This window comes from Strix aluco, chromosome 23, assembly GCF_031877795.1.
Source record: "Strix aluco isolate bStrAlu1 chromosome 23, bStrAlu1.hap1, whole genome shotgun sequence".
In the NCBI taxonomy this organism is placed as follows: domain Eukaryota; kingdom Metazoa; phylum Chordata; class Aves; order Strigiformes; family Strigidae; genus Strix; species Strix aluco.
In genome coordinates, this window is record NC_133953.1 from 2775332 (window position 1) to 2793702 (window position 18371).

The 18371-nt window shown below is 57.0% G+C and overlaps 1 protein-coding gene across 2 annotated transcripts; it reads right to left on the minus strand.

The window, feature by feature from the left end:
- Positions 1-942: 942 nt before the first annotated feature.
- Positions 943-17985, minus strand: THY1 (Thy-1 cell surface antigen). Of its 2 annotated transcripts, none has more exons than XM_074848861.1 (4): positions 17965-17985; positions 4269-4350; positions 3800-4135; positions 943-3136 (listed from the first exon to the last, which is right to left on the minus strand). In XM_074848861.1, the coding sequence occupies exons 1-4, from the start codon at positions 17965-17967 to the stop codon at positions 3024-3026; spliced, it is 534 nt and encodes a 177-aa protein (XP_074704962.1). In that variant the 5' UTR covers positions 17968-17985; the 3' UTR covers positions 943-3023. The 2 variants fall into 2 exon arrangements, with proteins under 2 accessions (XP_074704962.1, XP_074704964.1); XM_074848863.1 differs by lacking the exon at positions 17965-17985 and adding an exon at positions 6710-6806.
- Between the last annotated feature and the right edge of the window lie 386 nt (positions 17986-18371).

Genomic DNA, 18371 nt, shown 5'->3' on the forward strand with positions numbered 1-18371 from the left:
CTCCACAGGGACACTGGGGCACCCACCCAGCACCACTCCCGGACGCCTGACCCACCCAGGGTGGCCTCACGGTGTGCCGGCACCTGGGCGGCTGTGACTCAGTGAGCACCTGCTGAGGATAATTAGGAGGGATGCAATTATGGTGGCATTTTCCTCCCTCCTGCCTGGCTCCAGCCCTTAAAGAGGGAGGGCCACGCGAGGGATGTGTCTGGGTGTCACTCTGGGAGGCTGCTATGGGGTCACCAGTGGTGCTAGGGGTGGTGGCAGGGCCCTGCTCCCAAACCCGAGGGTGAGCGTGCCCCACAGCCCCTGGCTCCCAGGGCAGCATCTTGACCCGGGCAGGGAGCAGTGCACGGCTGCTGCAGCTGCTCAAGAGGATGCGGGGGCCCTTGGCAGCCCCCCAGGCATCACAGAGGCACGACCCTGGCATGACAGGCACACTGCCCCAGGGCCAGCAACTTCGGGACACGCGTGAACACCCAGCCCTGCTCCCACACGCGCTCCCAGCTGTGGCAATTCCCTCCCCGGAGGATGGCTGGGCCAGGACCAGCCCCGCAGTCCCCCCTCGTACCTACCCCGCTTCACCTCCCTGCCAGCACGGTGGGCAGCCCTGGCCCTGAGCTCACAATGGGGCGAGGGGGGTGGCTCTGGGATGGAGCAGGGGGGATAGGAACAGGGGCAAAGGGCCTGCGCACAGAGGCACGGGCTCCAGCGGGGCAGGAGGAGGTTGCCCTCCTGGCAAGGAAGGCAACTGCCTGCTTCTCTCCCGCAGGGCTCGGGCTGCTGGAGACCTGGGGGGAGGCATGGTGAGGGCTGCCCGGGAAGAGTGTCCCCCCAAGCTGGGAGGCTGAGGACACAGGCTGTCCCTGCCCTCGCTGCAGGCTGGAGCCCAGCCCTGCCACGGTCCCTCGCCCCGCCGCCGCACACACAGGTGGCCGTGGCTCCAACACACAACCCAGGGTTTTATTGTGCAGACAGAGGAACACTCCTGGAGGATAGGGGTTTTTTGTTGTTGCTTTTCGTAGGGTTCTTTTTCTTTCCCCCTTAACAGAATTTCTTTTACGATAAGCTGTGGAAACAACTACAAATGTTCACAAAAAAATGAGACTCGAGACGCATCCGCGCTCTGCCGGCTGGGCTCTGCGCCTGCTCTGGCGCTCACCAGCAAGCCCAGGGAGCTGGGCACAGCCAGACCTCAGCTAGGCACGGCCTCAGCAGCACTAGACAGCAAGCAAGCAGGCAGGGACGGGCAGGGAACAGGCACGGGGGTAGGAGGCAGCTCGCAGTGTCTGGAGAACAACAAGGAGTGGGGAGCAGCTGCTGTGAATTGTTCTCAGCCGTGGTGGCACAGCTGTGGCTGCACGGGTAGCTCAGTGGGGCTGGGGTGCACCCCACGGACCCCGGTGCTCCTGTCTGCATCTTGTCCTGCGCCCCTGCCCGCCCCTGCGTGTGGGTGCAGCGGGGCAGCCCTCCGGTCTCTCTCCCCAGGAGCTGGGCTGCTCCTTGCCTGGGAGGTGCCAGATTTTGGGGAGGCCAGGGCAGGGGTTTTGGGGAGCCCACTGGCTCCTTGGGGTCCCGTGGGGCATCGGGGCAGGCCTGGGCTGGCGGATGCGGGCTGCGCTCAGCATCCCTCTCCTGCTCTTGCTGACCCCTGGGAAGGTCCTGGCCTTACTGAGGCAGTGGCCAAGAGCTGGGCTGCCCTTAGGCCCTTTTCTGCTCTGAAATGGAGGCAGGGAAATGCTGAAAGGGAACAGGGAGAAGGGAGGGAGCACATGGGCTCTTCCCAGCAGCACGGTGGGACTGGAGGAAGACTGCGCTGGAGGAAGGCTGTTGAGCCTGCCCAGGGCCAGGCACTGGGACGTGTGCCATGAGGAAGGAACCAGGGTCCCCAGATGTTCCCTCAGGGAAGACAGGGTGATGGTGCAAAGGAGTCCCTGTGGAGACTTTGGGGTCATGCTCCCGGAGGGGAGTCCCCTCCCCACGAGCCTGACTGGATCCAGCTCCAGGGGCCTCGGGGAGGGGAGCAGGGGTAAAGGCAAGGCTGTGGCTAGCTCAGAGAGGCTCTGCTTGCCTCCACTGCGAGCGGGTGCTGGCAGAAATTCTCTCGTCACAGCTAAGGGCTGGTCCCCGGGGAGAGCAAGTGGTGTCTTGGGCTCGAGCAGCCCAAAGGTACCAGATGATGTCTGGAGGAGGCCTCTCTTCCAGCTCAGCTGTTAGAAACAGATTAGGAAACACTTGTTGCCAAAGCCCATTTGCAGTGAGCCCCCTCGCAGGGCCCCAGAAGAGCCCTAAGGAGGCAGGGGCATTTGATGGGTGTCTCCTAGACCCCCTTCCCTCTCTCCGCCCAGCCTAGCCAGGCCCAGCATCACCCCATGCCTCCCCTGTTCCCCGTCTCTTCCCAGCTTGCTCTGAGACAGGACTCACCTCGTGCCCCCTTGCAATTGCAACAGCTCAGGGTGACTGAGGGTGACAGAAGCAGGCTGAGAAATCAGTGAGTCACTTGGCTAGCGGGCAGGGTGGGTTGCGGACACCGGGGGGGCCCCGTTTCCTCCAGGGGCTGTGGGCACAGCACCCAGCACGGGGACCCCTCCGCACGCTCTCGCATCGTCTGTCTCTCTTACCTGCCAATCCAGCTGTCTTCCCTCAGTTGAGAACAGGCAAACCCCAAAAGTTAAAGGGACGGGAGCAGCGGGCTGTGCGGGGCTGAGGCTCCAGTGCTCCCAGCAAGAGCAAACCAGCCAGCCTACTGAGCGGGGAGGTGTGATGGGAGAAGCAATGCTGCCTAGCAGAGCCACCATGCTTCGGAGCAGGGCATGTGTGCGTGTGATGGTGGGTCTTGGCACAGGATGGTGGTTAGCGTTAGATATACGGCTATATAGAGATAACACAGAGAGGTTTCACTTGTTCCAAATGATTCAGCTTCTCTTTCCAAGGGCTGTGTTCTGGCGGGGGAGGCGGGTTTGCTGGGGTACTCGGTGTGTGCGTGCGTGCGTGTGTGCGTGCGTGTGTGTGTGCTTTTCCTTTCACAGGGACACGAAGTCCACAGCTTGCAGGAGAGGCAGGGAAAGGAGAAGCAGCAGGAGCCACGAAGTGTTCTGGATCAAGAGGCTGAAGCCGGCGCATTTCTCCAGTTTGTCTGTGAGGAGAGGGAACGGGGAGGGAGAGAAGAGCTGCATTGAAATCCCTTGGGAACAGGATCAGGCTGGGTGTTATAAGGGGTACCGGGACTCAGCTTCTTGCCTTTTCTCTGCCACAGAAATGCAGCAAGTCTCATCCTGGCCCCTTGCCTGTTTCCCCTCCCACCTTGTGCCCATGTAGCGGCAAAGCTTTTGGGGGCACAGAGACCCTGGGAAGCATAACCCTGACAGTGCCTGACTGAGGTGGCAAGGGGATGGGCACCAGGTGAGACGAAGGGCTCTGGAACTGGAGGACTGCTCCTGTGGGATATACGTATGGCAAATCCCCACTGCGCTCCCGCTCTGGACCACAGACCTCTTCAGTCTTCACCAGCAGGCTCATCCCATCTGCTGGGACTGACTATGAAGCATCATCTAAGGGACAACACCGAGGTGGGGCCCGAGAAAGGCAGGGGTAAGCAGTCTGAGGTGGGGCAGACTGAGGCCATCTCTGGGGCTTTCTGCTTGTAGTAGGAAGGGCATGTAAAGCTTGGGAAGCATTTACGGGGCTCGGGGAGGGTTTGGGGATACCACAGGGGGTTGTGGTTTTCTCTGCTGGCCCTGCTAAGTCAAGGAGCAGATGGGAAGGAGGGACTGAGGCCAGGCGCCGCTGCCCGTCTCACCTTTGATGACAGTGATGTTCTTTTTCTGGTTGCTGGTGTAGTCGCTGGCGGCCTTCAGCTCGCACATGTAGACACCCTCATCGCTGGTGGTGAAGCTCTGCAGGTAGAGGCACACCAGGTTCTTGTGCATGGTGACGTTGGCTCGGCTCCGGTAGATGTTCTCGGAGACGCTCATGGTGCTGTGGATGACGTGCTTCCTGTTGTCCTTGGTGATGCTGAACTCGTAGGTCAGGGGGTTGCTGGTTTTGTTCTCATAACGGCAGTCCACCCGGAGGCTCTGGCCCAGCAGGCAGGCACTCAGGTCCTTGACCATCTGGCAGTGGGCGGCCTGGAGGACTGGGAGAGGCAAGAGGTTGGACAGGGAAAAGTGAGCACTGGGGATGGCCATGCAGCCTCCTGGCCCTTGCCTGGCTGCTCTGGGCCGAGCTCGCTGGAGAGCAGGGAGGGGATGCGCATCTGCCGGCTGTACCTGTCAGGATGACAGCGATGCCGACGGTGGGGTTCATCTCTCCGCTGAGGTGTCTGGCGGTGGCTGTCACTGGGAGGGGAGCCTGGGCAGGGAGAGAGAGAGGCAGTTAGCCAGGCCATTGCCCCGGCACACAGATGTGGGCACTCGGTGGTGCAGACTTGGGCACACGTGGCACAGGTGGGCAGGCTGCCTCTTCTCACACAAATGATGCTCTGTAGCCTGCTCCTCATCATGACGTCTGATTCACTGCACAGGGACGGTCTGGCCCCACAATGAGCTAGGGAATCGGGCACTGTGTGTCTGGCCAGCATCACTTTTCCGTATCCCCAGGCAACACTCCCTTTTCCCTGTCTGGATTTCTCCCCCCCCAGCTCCCCCGACATTAAATGAGCGTGGCACAGACCTGCAGCTGCCTGCAGCGAGGCCTGCGTGTGCTGCCTTCCCCTCCTTCTGCTCCGTGCCCAGGCTGGGTGCCCAGTCAAGGGACAGGCAGGAGAAATCAGGATGTGCGCCGGTGCCTGCACATCGTGGGCAGGGGGCTGCAGCTCCGGGCAAGCGTGCTGCCAGGTGAGCGACCCTCCCTCGGCGCCGGCGGGCTCCGGGCCGGCCAGCCCCGCTGCGGCTCCAGCGGGTGAGCTCAGCAAAGATGACTCATTGCGATGCAGTGAGGGAAAGGGGCCAAGAGCAGCGAGAAGGAGGGACACGGCAGCTGGACAGGGAGCCAAGACTGCTGAAGGATGGCACCAAGTCTCCGGGGGCTGAGCCGAGCCTGCCTGGCCAGTGTGGAAGGGTTTTGGGGTGGCAGAGTCCACCCTCCAGGTCCCTGGCCCGGCATCTGTCTTTCTTCAGGCTGCCTCCTGGTCTGTGTGGGTAAGGGGCCCACAGATGTGCCATCAAAACCCCAGGGCTGCTGACAGTCCAATCCAGCTGAGAGGAATGAATTAAAGGTTTGCAGCCCAGCCAAACAGCCGCATGGGGAATCCAGCCGCAGACATGCGGAATGGAGGGAGAGGGTGGGGGAGCAGCAAAGCAGACGCCGGGGCTGAAGGACACACTGAGCGCCCTGCAGTCGGTCCTCCGGGCTGGGGATGTGGGGCCAGGTCCAAGAGGGAGAGGTGAATTAACACCCCTTTGGGACTCCAGGCTGGCAGAGGGGATGGCAGACCCCCAGTTTGCTCCCTCTGAGTTTGGCTAAGCATCCAGGGAAGAGCTAGGAACTGCCTGCACTGCAGCCAGCTGGATTTTTGTTTTTAGCATTTTTTGGGTCTTTCATATAACATTCTAAGAGGAAATACCAAAACCATTTGCTCACTCTGAAGCTGTGAAAGATCCCTATGTCCGCAACCCCAAACCCCGGCCAGGAAGAAAAATTCCCTTCTGTTTGGTCTTGACAACCAAGAGGTTGCAAATGGGGGCAAAGGCATGATGGAGGAGACTACCCGAGTTTCCTCTGGGTTCCTAGAAACTGGCCCCGTCCCTTGTCATTTCTCAGCCTCGACCCGCTCCTCTTTGAATGTCCTGGGACACTATCTAGGTCACAGCCAGGCTTTCCTCCAGAAAATCAGTGCAAAGAAGCTCCCAGAGAGGGGATTTCCTCCCGTCTATGTGCAAGAGCACTCAGATCTTCTAGGCTCTGGGTTCATGAGCCCTTGGATCCCTTGTACCCCTCCTCTCCCCCTGACAGCGGTGCCGGGAGCTGCGCTAGGCAGAAGACTCTCGCTCCTGCGTGATCCCAGGGGCTTTGTGGGGGGACGGGGCCCACGAGGACGGCAGCAGTAGTGACCCCAGCTCTTGCGGGGCAAAGCTTTCCGGAGAGGTCTCTACCACCTGCTCGGGGCCACGCCACGGTGGTACCTCTGTGCCCACCATCGCGACAAGCCGAGGGTGACAAACGGGCTGTGGGGATAGGGGTGGGGTGGGTGGGGGTGCCGGGGAGGAGGAGAGCCGGACTGATGGGCCGAGAGAACGCAAGAGCCTGGGGAGCTGGCGGTGCTCTGGGGGGGCTGCCAGCACCAAGGGAGGTGCCGGGGGGCTCCCGGCTGTGCAGGGCGTGTGCGTGGGTGCGCAGCGAAGGGCGAGGCGGGCGACGCGAGGGGCAGGAGGGGTCGGGGCGCCAGTGGGGCTCCCCCCGCGTAGGGAGCGGGCACGCGTGTGGTGGCAGGCGTGCCCACAGCGGATTGCCGCAGTCCCGATCCCGGGAGCGGGGAGGGGAGGCGGGGGGGGGGGGGGGCCACCGGTACCACTGCGAAAAAACCTGAGAGCGTCTCCCTCGGTGGCCGCCGCCCGCTGCATCCTCCCCGGCATCCTGGGGCGGGCAGAGCATCCCGCCGCGGGGCCGGCAGCGAGGGGCTGCCCCGCACTCCGGGGGGGCCGCCGACCCCTCTCCGTGCCGCCGGCGGGGTTGGCGGGGCCGGGGGGTGTCCGGGGGGGGCCGTGCCTACCTGCCGGCGCTGTCCGGTGCTGCCCGGCGCTGCCGCCTCTGCTGCCCGGCGCTGCTGCCCGGCGGGGCTGGGGGCGGCGCGGCGCTCCCGCAGTTTGGGAAGGGCCGGGCGGGCGGCCCCAGCAAATCAGGGCCGGGCGGCGTCACGCAGGCTCGGCCCCCGGCCCTGCGGCGCGGGGGGGGGCGGCGGGGGGGGCCCTGCCTCTGCGGGTCTGCCCGCCCCCCCCCCCCCACCCCACCCCCGCCCCGAGGGGCTCGGGCCGCGGCGCCGGGCGGGGAGGAAGAAAGCCCCGGGGCGGGGGGGGGGCAAGGGGGGGACCCCCAGCCCTGGCCCGGGCGGGGCACGCACTGGTGCGGGAGGTCCCGTTGCCCCCCCTCCCTTCCCCCCGTTCCCCTCTTTCCGCAGATTAGAAAGGGCGGCAGATCCCCATCGCCATGGGAACATCACATTTCGCAGAAGAGCTGCCAACCCTCATCCTCCCCAGCAACGTGGGAGTCGTTTGGCTGCGAAAGGGGGGTGCTTCGGGGGTGGCAAGAAGAGCTTTGCTGAGGAGGGGGGAGGTATGCCCCCTCCCCAGATGGGTAGAGCTCAGGTGCCCGAGGAGGCCAGCCTGCACCAAGTCACCAAAGACCCATGTGACACAGGTCTCCTCCACCTGGGAAACGGTGGTGGGAACGGTGGGGGACACAGCTGAAGCTCTGTCTGTGATGCCACTGGCCACAAGCCTTCAGTTTTAGGCCCGGGGCTGGTAGCAATGAAGATGCAGACAGGGTCGTGCTCCCCACAGCTCCTGTCACTGCGCGGCTGGGAAGGGGCTAAGCAGGGCTGCGGCTGCACAGGCTGAATGTCTTCGGACCCAGAAAGCGGCCTGGCAGAAGACCTCTTCCCTGCTCTTGGGCAAGGTGGAGAGGACAGGAGAGGAGGGCAGCAGCAGGGAGCTGCTCTCCCAGGAGTTTGGGTCCCAAGGCACCCCAGGGAGGAGCAAAGGCATGCAGGATGGCCTGCCTTGTCCTCACCCCCGGCTGGGCTCTGCAAAAAGGGCTGGCACTGTGAAAGTTGATCTGAAAAGTCATATTCTGCTCCAGCAGAACCTGATCCCAGGTGCCATTCGAGTGCTGAGGTTTTGCAAGCTGGCTGTGCAGTGGGGTTTTGCTAATTCTACAAAATTTTGGCTCCGGCTGCTCGTTCACTACGTGGGCTCCAGGCGTGCTGCCCCAAATGGGGCCAGACACCCAGGCTGGCCAGGGGGCCCGTGATGCCCAGGGGCGTACAGCAGCGTGCTGCCGCGAGGAGGGCAAAGGCCTGACCCTACCTGCTGTGGCAGCTGGGTGTCAAACGGTCCCCGGCTGAGGGGTCATACGCAGCTGCACGTGCACAGCACCACAGCTACGCTGGTGACCCAGGATGGTGCAGACACACAGTGCTGGCTACGGGTGGGGTTAAAGGCATGGCAAACTGACACAGAAAGCCACCACTAACACGACTGGAAGCAGATCGATACCGTGCAAACAGACAAACATAAGAGGCGTGTTGCCACATTATCAGGGTGCGAAAAATGCAAGCACAAACACAGCTGTGATGTGGAGCAGCACACATAACCACGCACACACACGTGCGCACACACACCGGTCCCTTTTACATCTAGCCCCACATCTCCACACCCCCACCCCCAGCTATGTGAGTGCAGGCAGCCAGGGAATTCAAGCTCAAAGGCTTTTGGAGGCTTGCAGTTGCCCAAGTCCCATTGCAAGAGATTTCAGCTTCCTTTAAATCTCTGGCTGGCGGTGCTGTGGAGGCAGGCGTGATTGTGCAGTTTTTGGGCAGTGCTGGCAGCCAGCATCCTGCCTAGGTGTTTGCAGGAGGCTCCTTGCAGAGGTTCTCCAGCTGGATAGTCCCTTCACTGCAGATTGCAGTCTGGCTGCTATCCATAAACCAGAGAAAATCAGTCCCCAAGTCACACTCAATGCAGAGGCCTCCAGATAGTGGCCAAAGGAAAAGAGAAGGGTGGGGAGGAGAAAATCTAATGATGACAGACAGACAGACAAATGGAGAGGGGGGCAGGCAGCGTTTGCAGTGGCAGGTGTCAGACAGAGACAGTCAGCCAGGCATAAACAGGGGCAAGGCAGTAGCCAGCCAGACACAGTGCAGCACAGCAGCGTAGATACCAGCAGGCGTGGGTCGATGCAGCAGGACAGACGGACAAGCAGACAGAGGCAGGGCACAGACAGCTTTCCTAGGAGCTCAGACCAGCCAAACTGCCCCTATCTCCTGTCTGGAGAGAAAGACGGGGTATGTGGGGAGTCCTTCTGCTCTGCTGGAGTGTGTTAGAGGCATCACTGCTCCCGGTAGCTCAAGGACCATCCCCAGTAGCAGCAGGAGGCAGGTTGGGGACAGAGGCACTGAGGGGGACCATGACTGGGGTGTCTGGTGCTGCTGCAGCAGTTAAAACCTGGCCTTGCCCCAAGGACATCCTGCTGCAGGGGACGCCCTTCTTCTAGGAGAAAAGTGGGTGCACATCCTTCCCAAGAGGAACAGCTCTCCCCTGCCCTCAGCCTACCCCCAAACACGGGAAGGAGGGCAAGCGTCTCTCCCTCTCCCTCCTGCTCATGAATCACTGCACAGCACTACACTCTGGGTCCTGCTCAAAACATGCCAGCAGGATGCCCACACAGCCCGTCCCTACCCGCAACCATTTGCTGCCCCACTGCTAATTGCTGGGGAGGGGAGGGGTGAGGTCCAGGCCAACAGGGCCAGGGGCAGCGCTCCTGGGGAGAGACACCTGGCATCCTCTGCAGGGCCATTAGAGCTGGGGAGTTACGGGATGGAGGGGTAAGGGAGGGCATCCGAGAATCAGTGCTATTGATCTGGCAGAGATCGCAGCTCTAGGCTTGACTGATGGAAACGCTCACCTGCCTCGCAGTGCAGCGCCTGCCCTTGCACGTCCCCACTCTGCCTGGCAGGCGGGCCAGGCCCCAGAGCTCCAGCTGACAGGAGGGCTGCAAAGGAATTGTGCTTCTCACCGCACTAAGCCAAACCCAGGCCCTTCCCACCCCTTCTTTGAGGGACAACAAAGGGAGGCTGCAGAAGAGCTTTGCCCTTGACTGGAGAGACAGAATGGCCCTCGGGAGCCCAGTGAGGCCCCGCGGATGCTATATGTAGCATGGCCCAGATATGACGCCCCTGGGCTTTGTGGCACTGCTGCACAGAGCAGGGCTGGAGGAGACTGTGCTCCCCTCGTTCCTGCACGCAGCACACAGCCATGGAAAACAGGGGCAGGCAGGGCTACTGCTGCAACACTGCCCTGGGCTCTGCCGTGCTTCGAGCAGCCATGTTAGCCTAGCAAAGGAGACGGCTGGCTGGCACAAAGCCCCAGCTTTGCCGGGGTGGTTTGCCTGCAGTGTGCAGAGCTCCTTCTTGGTAGTCTCTGCCTGTTTTATGGCTGCGTCCCGGGTACAGAGAAGCCCCAGAGACTGAAGACCTCAGTCTAACAGAGAGTGATCCAGGGCTAGGAAGTGCCCATGAGGAATCAGCTCCAGTCCCTGCACTGACACCCCTCCCTTCCCTCTGTTCTGTTTTCCTGCATGCTCTGGCTAGCAGAAAGTCCTGGCTCTGTGCTCACACCCAGTCACATGAGAATGTCCCCAAATGGGGATGTTGTCCCCTCCTGCCTGTTGCAGTGGCTTGTCTTTAAGGGAGGCTGCCAGCAGTGAGTATTCACTATGGTGTAGGATCCCCCATAGTAAATCCCTGCCTCATCTGGCACTGCTGCCTTTCCACCCTACTGGGATCTGGGAGACACCAGGCAGGATCCCAGCAGTGCAGCTCTCCTGCCCAACTAGAGCAGAGCGATTCTCCTTGCAGTCTGGTGTCCAGCTGGAGGAATGGGTGACCATCTCCATCTGCCTCTAGCCCTTCCTGCCCAGGGCCACTAAAATCTTCCTGCAAGAGACTTGGAAATCCTTGTGGGAGCCAGCCAGGACACTAGGAGCCAATTCAGCCTGGAAGAGGGGGTTGACTGAGGCATGGACCTCTCAGCTTGTTCCATCTGCTCCCCAGACTGAGTGGGAGCAGTGCTTGGCTGCCTGCTCCAGCCTCCTCCTCACTGCCTCCCATTGCAGCCAGCAATGCATCCTGCTGGCGCTTGGCAGGGGCTAGGTTTTTTCCCACACAGCTGCTGGGATGGGAGAGCTGCTTTCTGCACCATGCCCTGCAAAACCTGATCTCTGTTGAGCTTAGAGGGAGACTTGTCTCTGGGGGAAGGAGAAACATCTCTGCCAATGGAATCAGGCAGGTTTGGCGGATAACTTCTAGCTCAGAGTTTGCAGATCTATGTCTCTTACCTGCAGGGTGAGTGGCCAGAGGGCCTGTATTCAACCTCTTTGCAAGGGTGCTGCATCCCATGGGCTCTTTGTATGAGAGTTAACACAGACAGAGAGGTGGAACTGGGAAAAGATGCCACTTCAGGGGGTGAAACTCCTCCACCTGCTGAACACCTTACCCTGTGACACACCACAACTGCCTGCCCCCCCTTAAGATGGCAATCAAGGGGTGTACCTGTGGGGGCTGATGCCAGGTTGTGCAGCGTTAGAAGCCCCAGACAGCCAGCTGATTCCCGGAGCAACTTTAAACCCACTTGTTTTGGGGAAATGTACTTGTGTGGGAAAGGAGGAGCTCTTAGGGACCTCCTAGGAAGATGCTGGACAGAGAGAGAGGCGTAGAGCACAGTGCTGCTTCTGCTTCCCATCCCCAGCCTAGCTTTCTCCTCTCTGTCTCAGGAGAGATGAATAATGCAAGCTACAGAAAATGGAAATAGCTTCCCTGAATTTTCTCCTCCTACCTGCTGGGCCTTAAGGAAAGGAAACTGTTTATTAGCGTTCTTTATTTATGAAGAAACCATTGGGTCAGAGTGGTTAATTCTCACCACACAGGTTCCCGCAGATAGTTCCAGAGAAGAGCTACTGGAAGCAGCTGCCTGCAGCATCCCCCCTGTGCTCCAAGCCAGCCGGGAAGCTCCTCACTCTGGAGGGAGGCAGGTTGAAGGCAGGCAGGCAGGTTTGCCCCTTCCAGGCATAGAACAGAGCTCGGTTCTGCAGGATGCAGACTGTCAGGAGGCCTGGCTCTCCCCCGCGGCAGCACTGGAAGGGCAGGGGCTGTTGCTGCAGCACACACAGTGCTTCCCTTTAGCAGCCAGCCAGCTGCTGCCCGCACTTGGGTTTGTGTCATCAGCTCCAGAGCCCGCTCATCTCCCCCATTGTTAGCAAGGACAATGGGAGCGTGTACCCGGCTGAGCGAGGAAGGGCTTCCCCCTGCTCCCTGCCTTCTCTGCAGCCCATAGGAGCCAGCGAGCCGGCGCTGCTGTTGTGCCTCCTTACCCCTCCTGCCCCAAGGACACCCAAGCGTCTGCCCAGACCTGGTGCTGGCTCTCCTGGGAGGCACTCTGCAAGCCCTGTGCTCTGCGTTACCTTTCTTCTCGGCACCCAGCCACAAACACCAGCATCCCTCCAGCCACATCTGGCCGTGCAACCAGACTTGTGCTGTACTTAGTCACTCAGCGATTCCTCCCAGTCCATAATGACAAATTGTTTGGAGCAGAGGGAGATTTTCAAACACTTCCCAGGCAGCTTTTTACCCATTGTTGTCTGCTTCTGTTTGCTTAGGAGGCTGGAGAACCTTGTGTTTCTGGGCTCTTGCGGCAGAGCTGGGACGCCCGAGTCCCCCATCACCACCTCTTCTACAGTCTCCTTCAGGGACAGGATGTGGGTTGCTTCATATCTCAGTTTTGCCACAGAAAAACATGTCCTGAAGAAATTGCTTTCTTTTTTTTTGTCCAGGCCAACCCTCTGATTATAAGTACTAGTCTCTAGGAGACAGATTGTGAAAAAAGACAGCAAAGTCAAAAGAAGTCAATGAGCTTTTGTAAAACTAAACTTAAAACCATGGGTAAAAGTTAGAAATGAAAGGGGAAAAAAAAAAACCTTGATTGTAGCAGTGGAGGAGTTACCCAGGCACTCACTAAAGAACTATGCTGGTGTGAGTGCTCTTCAATATACAAGCAGCATGGCAGCAGTGGGAGGCCCTCTAGCACAGTCACAATCACTTCATTTATGCTATAGCACAGAAGATTGTTTCCAACAGTGTTACAATATCAAATGTCTGAAAATGCTGTTGTCTTGGGCTTTTTCCATCCTACTGTCAGTCAAAGCAGGCAAGAGGGCCCAGCCTCAGCCCAGCATGAGCCTCTTGCCTCACAATGCAACAGCTCTTGTGGAAACCTCCCCAGGTGTTTCTGCACCTTTGGAGCACCAAAGACGAGCACTTCTAGGGAGCCCAAGTTTGCTCAAAAGCGGGGCCCTGCCAAGGAAAAGCAACACTCAGCCAGAGCTCTGGCCCCACGGGCCAGGAGCAGCTCAGCCTTCATAGTTAACCACTATAGTTAACCATAGTTAAGCACTTAACCAATGGGAGAGAAGTGGAAGGAAGTGCAAGATTTTGCCCAGCTACAGACTTGCTTTACCTCTAAGGTGATAAAGCAGGATAAATGAGTTTGTCTCTCAGACCAGAGACTGGTCTGAGAGTTCCAGGGCTGGAACTCCCATGTTGTGATGAACAGTGTTAAAGAGGCCTCAGTTGTCCTCAAAAAGTATCCTTTTGAGAACATTTTCTGTACTGAAAGAACTCCAGTCTCTGGAGATGAATTATCAATATCAAGAAGTGTTGGGGAAAGTTTAGTTGGAGATTTAGCATAAGCCTAATTCATACAAAGCTGTTGGTAACCTTAAACTTAGGAAACCAACTCCAAGGTCAACTTCGAATTCTTCTGAAAAACGTCCATAAAACACATTTCCTCCCTAGTCAAATCTGAGGACTGCCTTTTGTATTGAGTGCACTTTGTCATTTACAAGCATAAGTTTGCAGCAAAATCTTTCTTAACTGTAAGTTTCACCCTATCACCGTCATTTCCGTAGGAAGATAAACCTTAAATGCAGTTTTGGTTTGTGTGTTGGAAAGAAGATTAGCTCCCCATCACTATCTCGTCATCTTTCTGAGCTATTACTGCTTTATCTAAAGCACCGGTAACTGAACAAGCTGAGGCCCTTCCATATCTAGTACACTTAAGTTTGGCCTGGTAGCACAACGTACACGACAAGAAACAGAACAACACTCTTCTCACTTTGAGGGACAACAGCAAAGATGGGAAGTACTGTCTGCTCCGTAACCACAAGCATCAAACCAAAACAGCTTGAAAGGAGGATGTCACTGGTGAGGCCCCCATGGAGGAAAACAAAGGTACCACAGCCGTGCTGTCCGTTCTGCGCTAACTGCTCTTGGTGAGATCCCACCTCAGCATTTCAACAGCTGCCAATCGACTCTTTTAAGTGACACCGAAACCTCTGCCCCCCAGGAGTTTCACATCAAAGCTGTCACTCTCATGAAACAGTGGGTTTGTTCCAAACCCTTCATATTTTCCAGGGACACCAGATGCTGGGACAAGCTTAGCTGCTCTGTTAGAGGCCCTTTCCTCTGGGACTGACAGCTGAAAAACTGTATAGCCACGTACCATAAACCTCTGCAACTTTTAAAAAGTCTTTACTGCAAAAAGTAAACACCACCCTGCCTCTGGTTACTGGAAGGAATCTCTCCGTGAGGCTTCAGATAGCTTGAGCGTGTTCCAAATCAGAAGCTACACACCACCTGGCTAAACATTTATTCCTAATGGAGTCTGGGATCCTGCCAGCCAGCACTTGATTACAATTAACTTACTCTCCTATTCTTTTAAGATAATTTACATGGTTTATCAATCTGTGTATTGCTTCTAAGAGCTTAACAATATCCTGTATGTTAAGTGCAGAGCTTTATCTTTTTCTGTAAACAAACCACCTGGCAACAGGCTGTGGCACAGTCAGAGTTGCAGAACCTCACCTGCCTTCTAGTGTGTTCAGCCAAGCTCTGCAAGCAGCCACTCCAGACCCCCAAAATACTGCCGTACCGCCACGCAGCCTCACAAACCCTCCCTCCTTTCACTGCTCACCTCTCTGCTCTAGTATTTTTGTGATGACAGGCTTTGAGAGCTATTTACAAGCAAGTGCAGAATAGAACACATGCATAAATAACCCCAAGTGCAGCAGTAGAGCCATGCTCCCCCTTTTTTTTTTTTTTTTAATTTGAAAGGAATTTGGGCATCCTCTTGTTCAAGCAAATCCTCTGCTCCAGTGGGTACACAAACTCTACCCAGGGAGTCCCACTTCCAGGCCAGACAGGGTGCCCAGTGGCTGGGCAAGTGGGGCTGGGCCCTGCACACCAGTCGGGCAGGGACTGCAGCGCCTCCGGACACCCGCCAGCTGTCCCAGAGCTCTGCCCCAGATGATGTCCACTGTGGTATTGCAGCGTCACTTATCTGGACACCACCTCACAATACCCAAGGCTCCACACGGAAGCACCGAGGACAAACACTGTCCTGGTTTTGGCCAAACTGCAACTGCTGTTGCAAAGGTAAAAAAACTCTTATGAGCGTGAGTAACAAAAAAATTGGGTGTGAAAATTGCTGTGAGTATAATGCAGAGTTTGAAAAAGCATTTTATTGAGGACCCAGAACACTGAGTAATGGGAAAAAGGGAAGTCACAGATGCTGTTCCTGGACAGAAAGGACAATGTCATTTCGGATCCTGGGGTCCAGATGCTATCTCTCCTGTGCAATGAAACAAACATAGTGAGGCACAAAGCCACCACCACCAAATCTCTGATCTAGAAGATGGCAAACAGCCTAAAACCAGTTCCCACAGAGAAAAATTCCTCCATTGCGTGGGGATATACACCCTTCTCCACTGTTGCGTATCTGTGCAGTCCTGTCGGAGACCCGCGGGACACCTGACACCCCCTTTGCAACCCTCAGGTCACCCGACACCCCTTTGCGACCCTTGGCACGCTTGCAGCCCCTTTAGTGGCATGCAGGGCCCCCCCACCCCGGGATGCTCGCAGCCCCCTCGGCAGCACACGTGGCACCCGCTGGCTCTCCCGCCCAGGCCAGCTCTGTGCTCACACCACAACTCCTCGCCAGCAGCACACCCTGCCTGCTCTGCCCCCTGCACCATGGCACACCATCCATCCCTGCTCTGCCCCCTGCACCATGGCACACCATCCATCCCTGCTCTGCCCCCCTGCACCATGGCACACCATCCATCCCTGCTCTGCCCCCTGCACCATGGCACACCATCCATCCCTGCTCTGCCCCCCTGCACCATAGCACACCATCCATCCCTGCTCTGCCCCCCTGCACCATGGCACGCCATCCATCCCTGCTCTGCCCCCTGCACCGTGGCATGCCATCCGTCCCTGCTCTGCCCCACACTGCCCTCATGCCTGCATGATCTCTTCCTCCCCAGCATCCGGGCCCAGGCACCTCATCTCCTTCCCACCTGCCCTTCCCAGCCAGATGCTGGTGCAGTCCCCCTGTTTCGCTCCAGCCAGCCCATGGGCTACTCTAGAGCTCAGCTTCACACCAGACGCCCTCTCATTTCCTTTATTTAAAAAAAAAAACCCTCAAAATAAGCATTATGTGCCCTGATGTGATTTCCCAAAGTTTTCAACCATATGCCCCCACTTAAGATGATTTTCACATAAACACATCCATTTTAATGTTTTCCACATTTATGCTCCAGTTTTCCCAGAACAAATGCTTTGGCAGTATCGTTCCCCTGCCAGTAATGATTCCGAAGGGAGTATGCTACTTTGCACTGGTCAGAAAGAGCTATAAAAGCGAAGGAAATAAGGCTGGTTCTCCATGCATTTTTAAGCATTGCTTTTATAGATCTCTCTGATCTTTCTACCTGCAAAGAGGTTCTTGTGGTTAGCAGGAAAATGTACATTTTTCCTTTAAACAAAGTCCTGGGTCAGATTGGAACCCTGTGGGTATCCCCCAGGGATCCCACCAGCCTGGGCAACCACTGCAGTCATTTTAGGGGTGGGGAAAACTGCCAGAGACAAACCAGCAGCCTTGAGTCAGCAGAGGCACCAGGGCCAAGGGTTCTCTGCCTATAAAACCGAGCCAGGCCATACCCTTCAGCTTGCTCAGGCAGCTACAGAAAGGAAAGCTTTGAGCAATGAGTCAGTGTACTTTGAATACCAGGGTAGCATTCAAGTCCCGCTACTCCATCATTTCTCTCAGCACAGCAGGTGGGAAAACAGTTTGCACAGAGGCTTTGAAGACCAGGCTGACAACCGTAGGCAAAGGGCAGGCCGGGATTATATATAGACCAGGATTATATATAGGTGAGGTGCTGAGCCATCCCATTATCTCAACTCCAGGGGACTTGAGGCTTCTGTTTCCAATACTCAAGAAGAACTCCTGAGCAAGGCAAAGCAGGACCCCCATAGCAGATTCATGAATTATCTTCTCTAGAGGGTCTTGGCACTCAGGAGTTAAAGAGCTGATGTTTAGTGGAACTGGAAGCTCACATCAAGGCCTTGGGTGCCTGCTACCAGGTTGGAGGTACTGTGCCAACATGAAATGCTGAATCAGTGTAAGTTCACTCTGCTGATCCAGGTGTGTTCTGGTATTATGTTTGGGTTTTTTTGAAGGAGGAAGCTTTGTCCTAGCAGGATAAGCCAGATAGGTTATCATCTGTGCTCCTGCAGCTGACACAGCCAGCACAAACAGCTCTGCATGTGCCAGCAAATGAGACTAAAATCTCTCTGTGCCTTGGTCTGGGCAATGCTTTCATTGCCAGGTGATCCAGCAACATGTGGATCCAGCACCAATCAATGCAAAACAGCAGTCTGCTACGGCTGTACGCTAAAAAGGTACCAGAAATTTTGTTGAAAGGGAACAGTCTCAAGGCAGGGGACAGCTTTACAGCAGGCAATGCACAGATACCAGTGGTGACACACAATGCTGGGTCTGGCAGAGCAGCTGTCTCTCTCCAGTTCTTTTTCTAGGTTTCTCATGGCATTATTTTGTGTCCAGTGGGCCCCACAAGAGATACCCGTGTCTGCAGCGGTTGAAAAGGCCTTTGGCCAGGCAGGCTGCCTGGAAAGCTCCCAGCCCACATCCCAAGGCTGTCATGGTTTAAACCCAGCCAGCAGCCAAATACCACGCAGCCACTCACTCACCCTTCCCCGCCCAGGCAGTGGAGGGGAGAATTAGAGGGGGAAAGGTAAGGGGCCTTGTAGGTTGAGATAAACACAGTTTAATAATTGAAATAAAATATAATAATAACAACAGAAAATACAAACAGGTAATGCACAGTGCGATTGCTCACCATCTGCCAGCTGATGCCCAGCCTGTTCCCAGCTAGCAATCCCAGGGAAGCCAAGATCTCAAATCCACAGTCCTGGAAACAAGAGCCTCCACTTCCCAGCCGACCATCCTCTATACACTGAGCATGACATTTTATGATATGGAATATTGCACCGACCTCTTTGGGTCTGTTGCTCTGGCAGTGCTCCCTCCCAGCTACTTGCACCCTGTCAGGACATGGGAAGTCGGAGTCCTTGATTTCTTAGCAACCACTGAAAATATCAGTGTGCTTTCAACATTCTTCTCATACCAAATCCCTTACTGAATACAAACCACATCACTATGCTAGCTACTAAGAAGAAAAATTAACACTATCCCAGTCAAAACTGGGACAGGGTTGGACTAGGACCAGCCTCCTACCCACTGCTC

What these genes read in the sequence shown, in the direction of transcription:
- THY1 (XM_074848861.1), bottom strand. An exon ending in CATCGCTGTCATCCTGACAG is followed by an intron (nt 4,136 to 4,268) that starts GTACAGCCGGCA and finishes TGCCTCTCCCAG; the next exon opens with TCCTCCAGGCCGCCCACTGC. An exon ending in GAACATCACTGTCATCAAAG is followed by an intron (nt 3,137 to 3,799) that starts GTGAGACGGGCA and finishes CTCTCCTCACAG; the next exon opens with ACAAACTGGAGAAATGCGCC.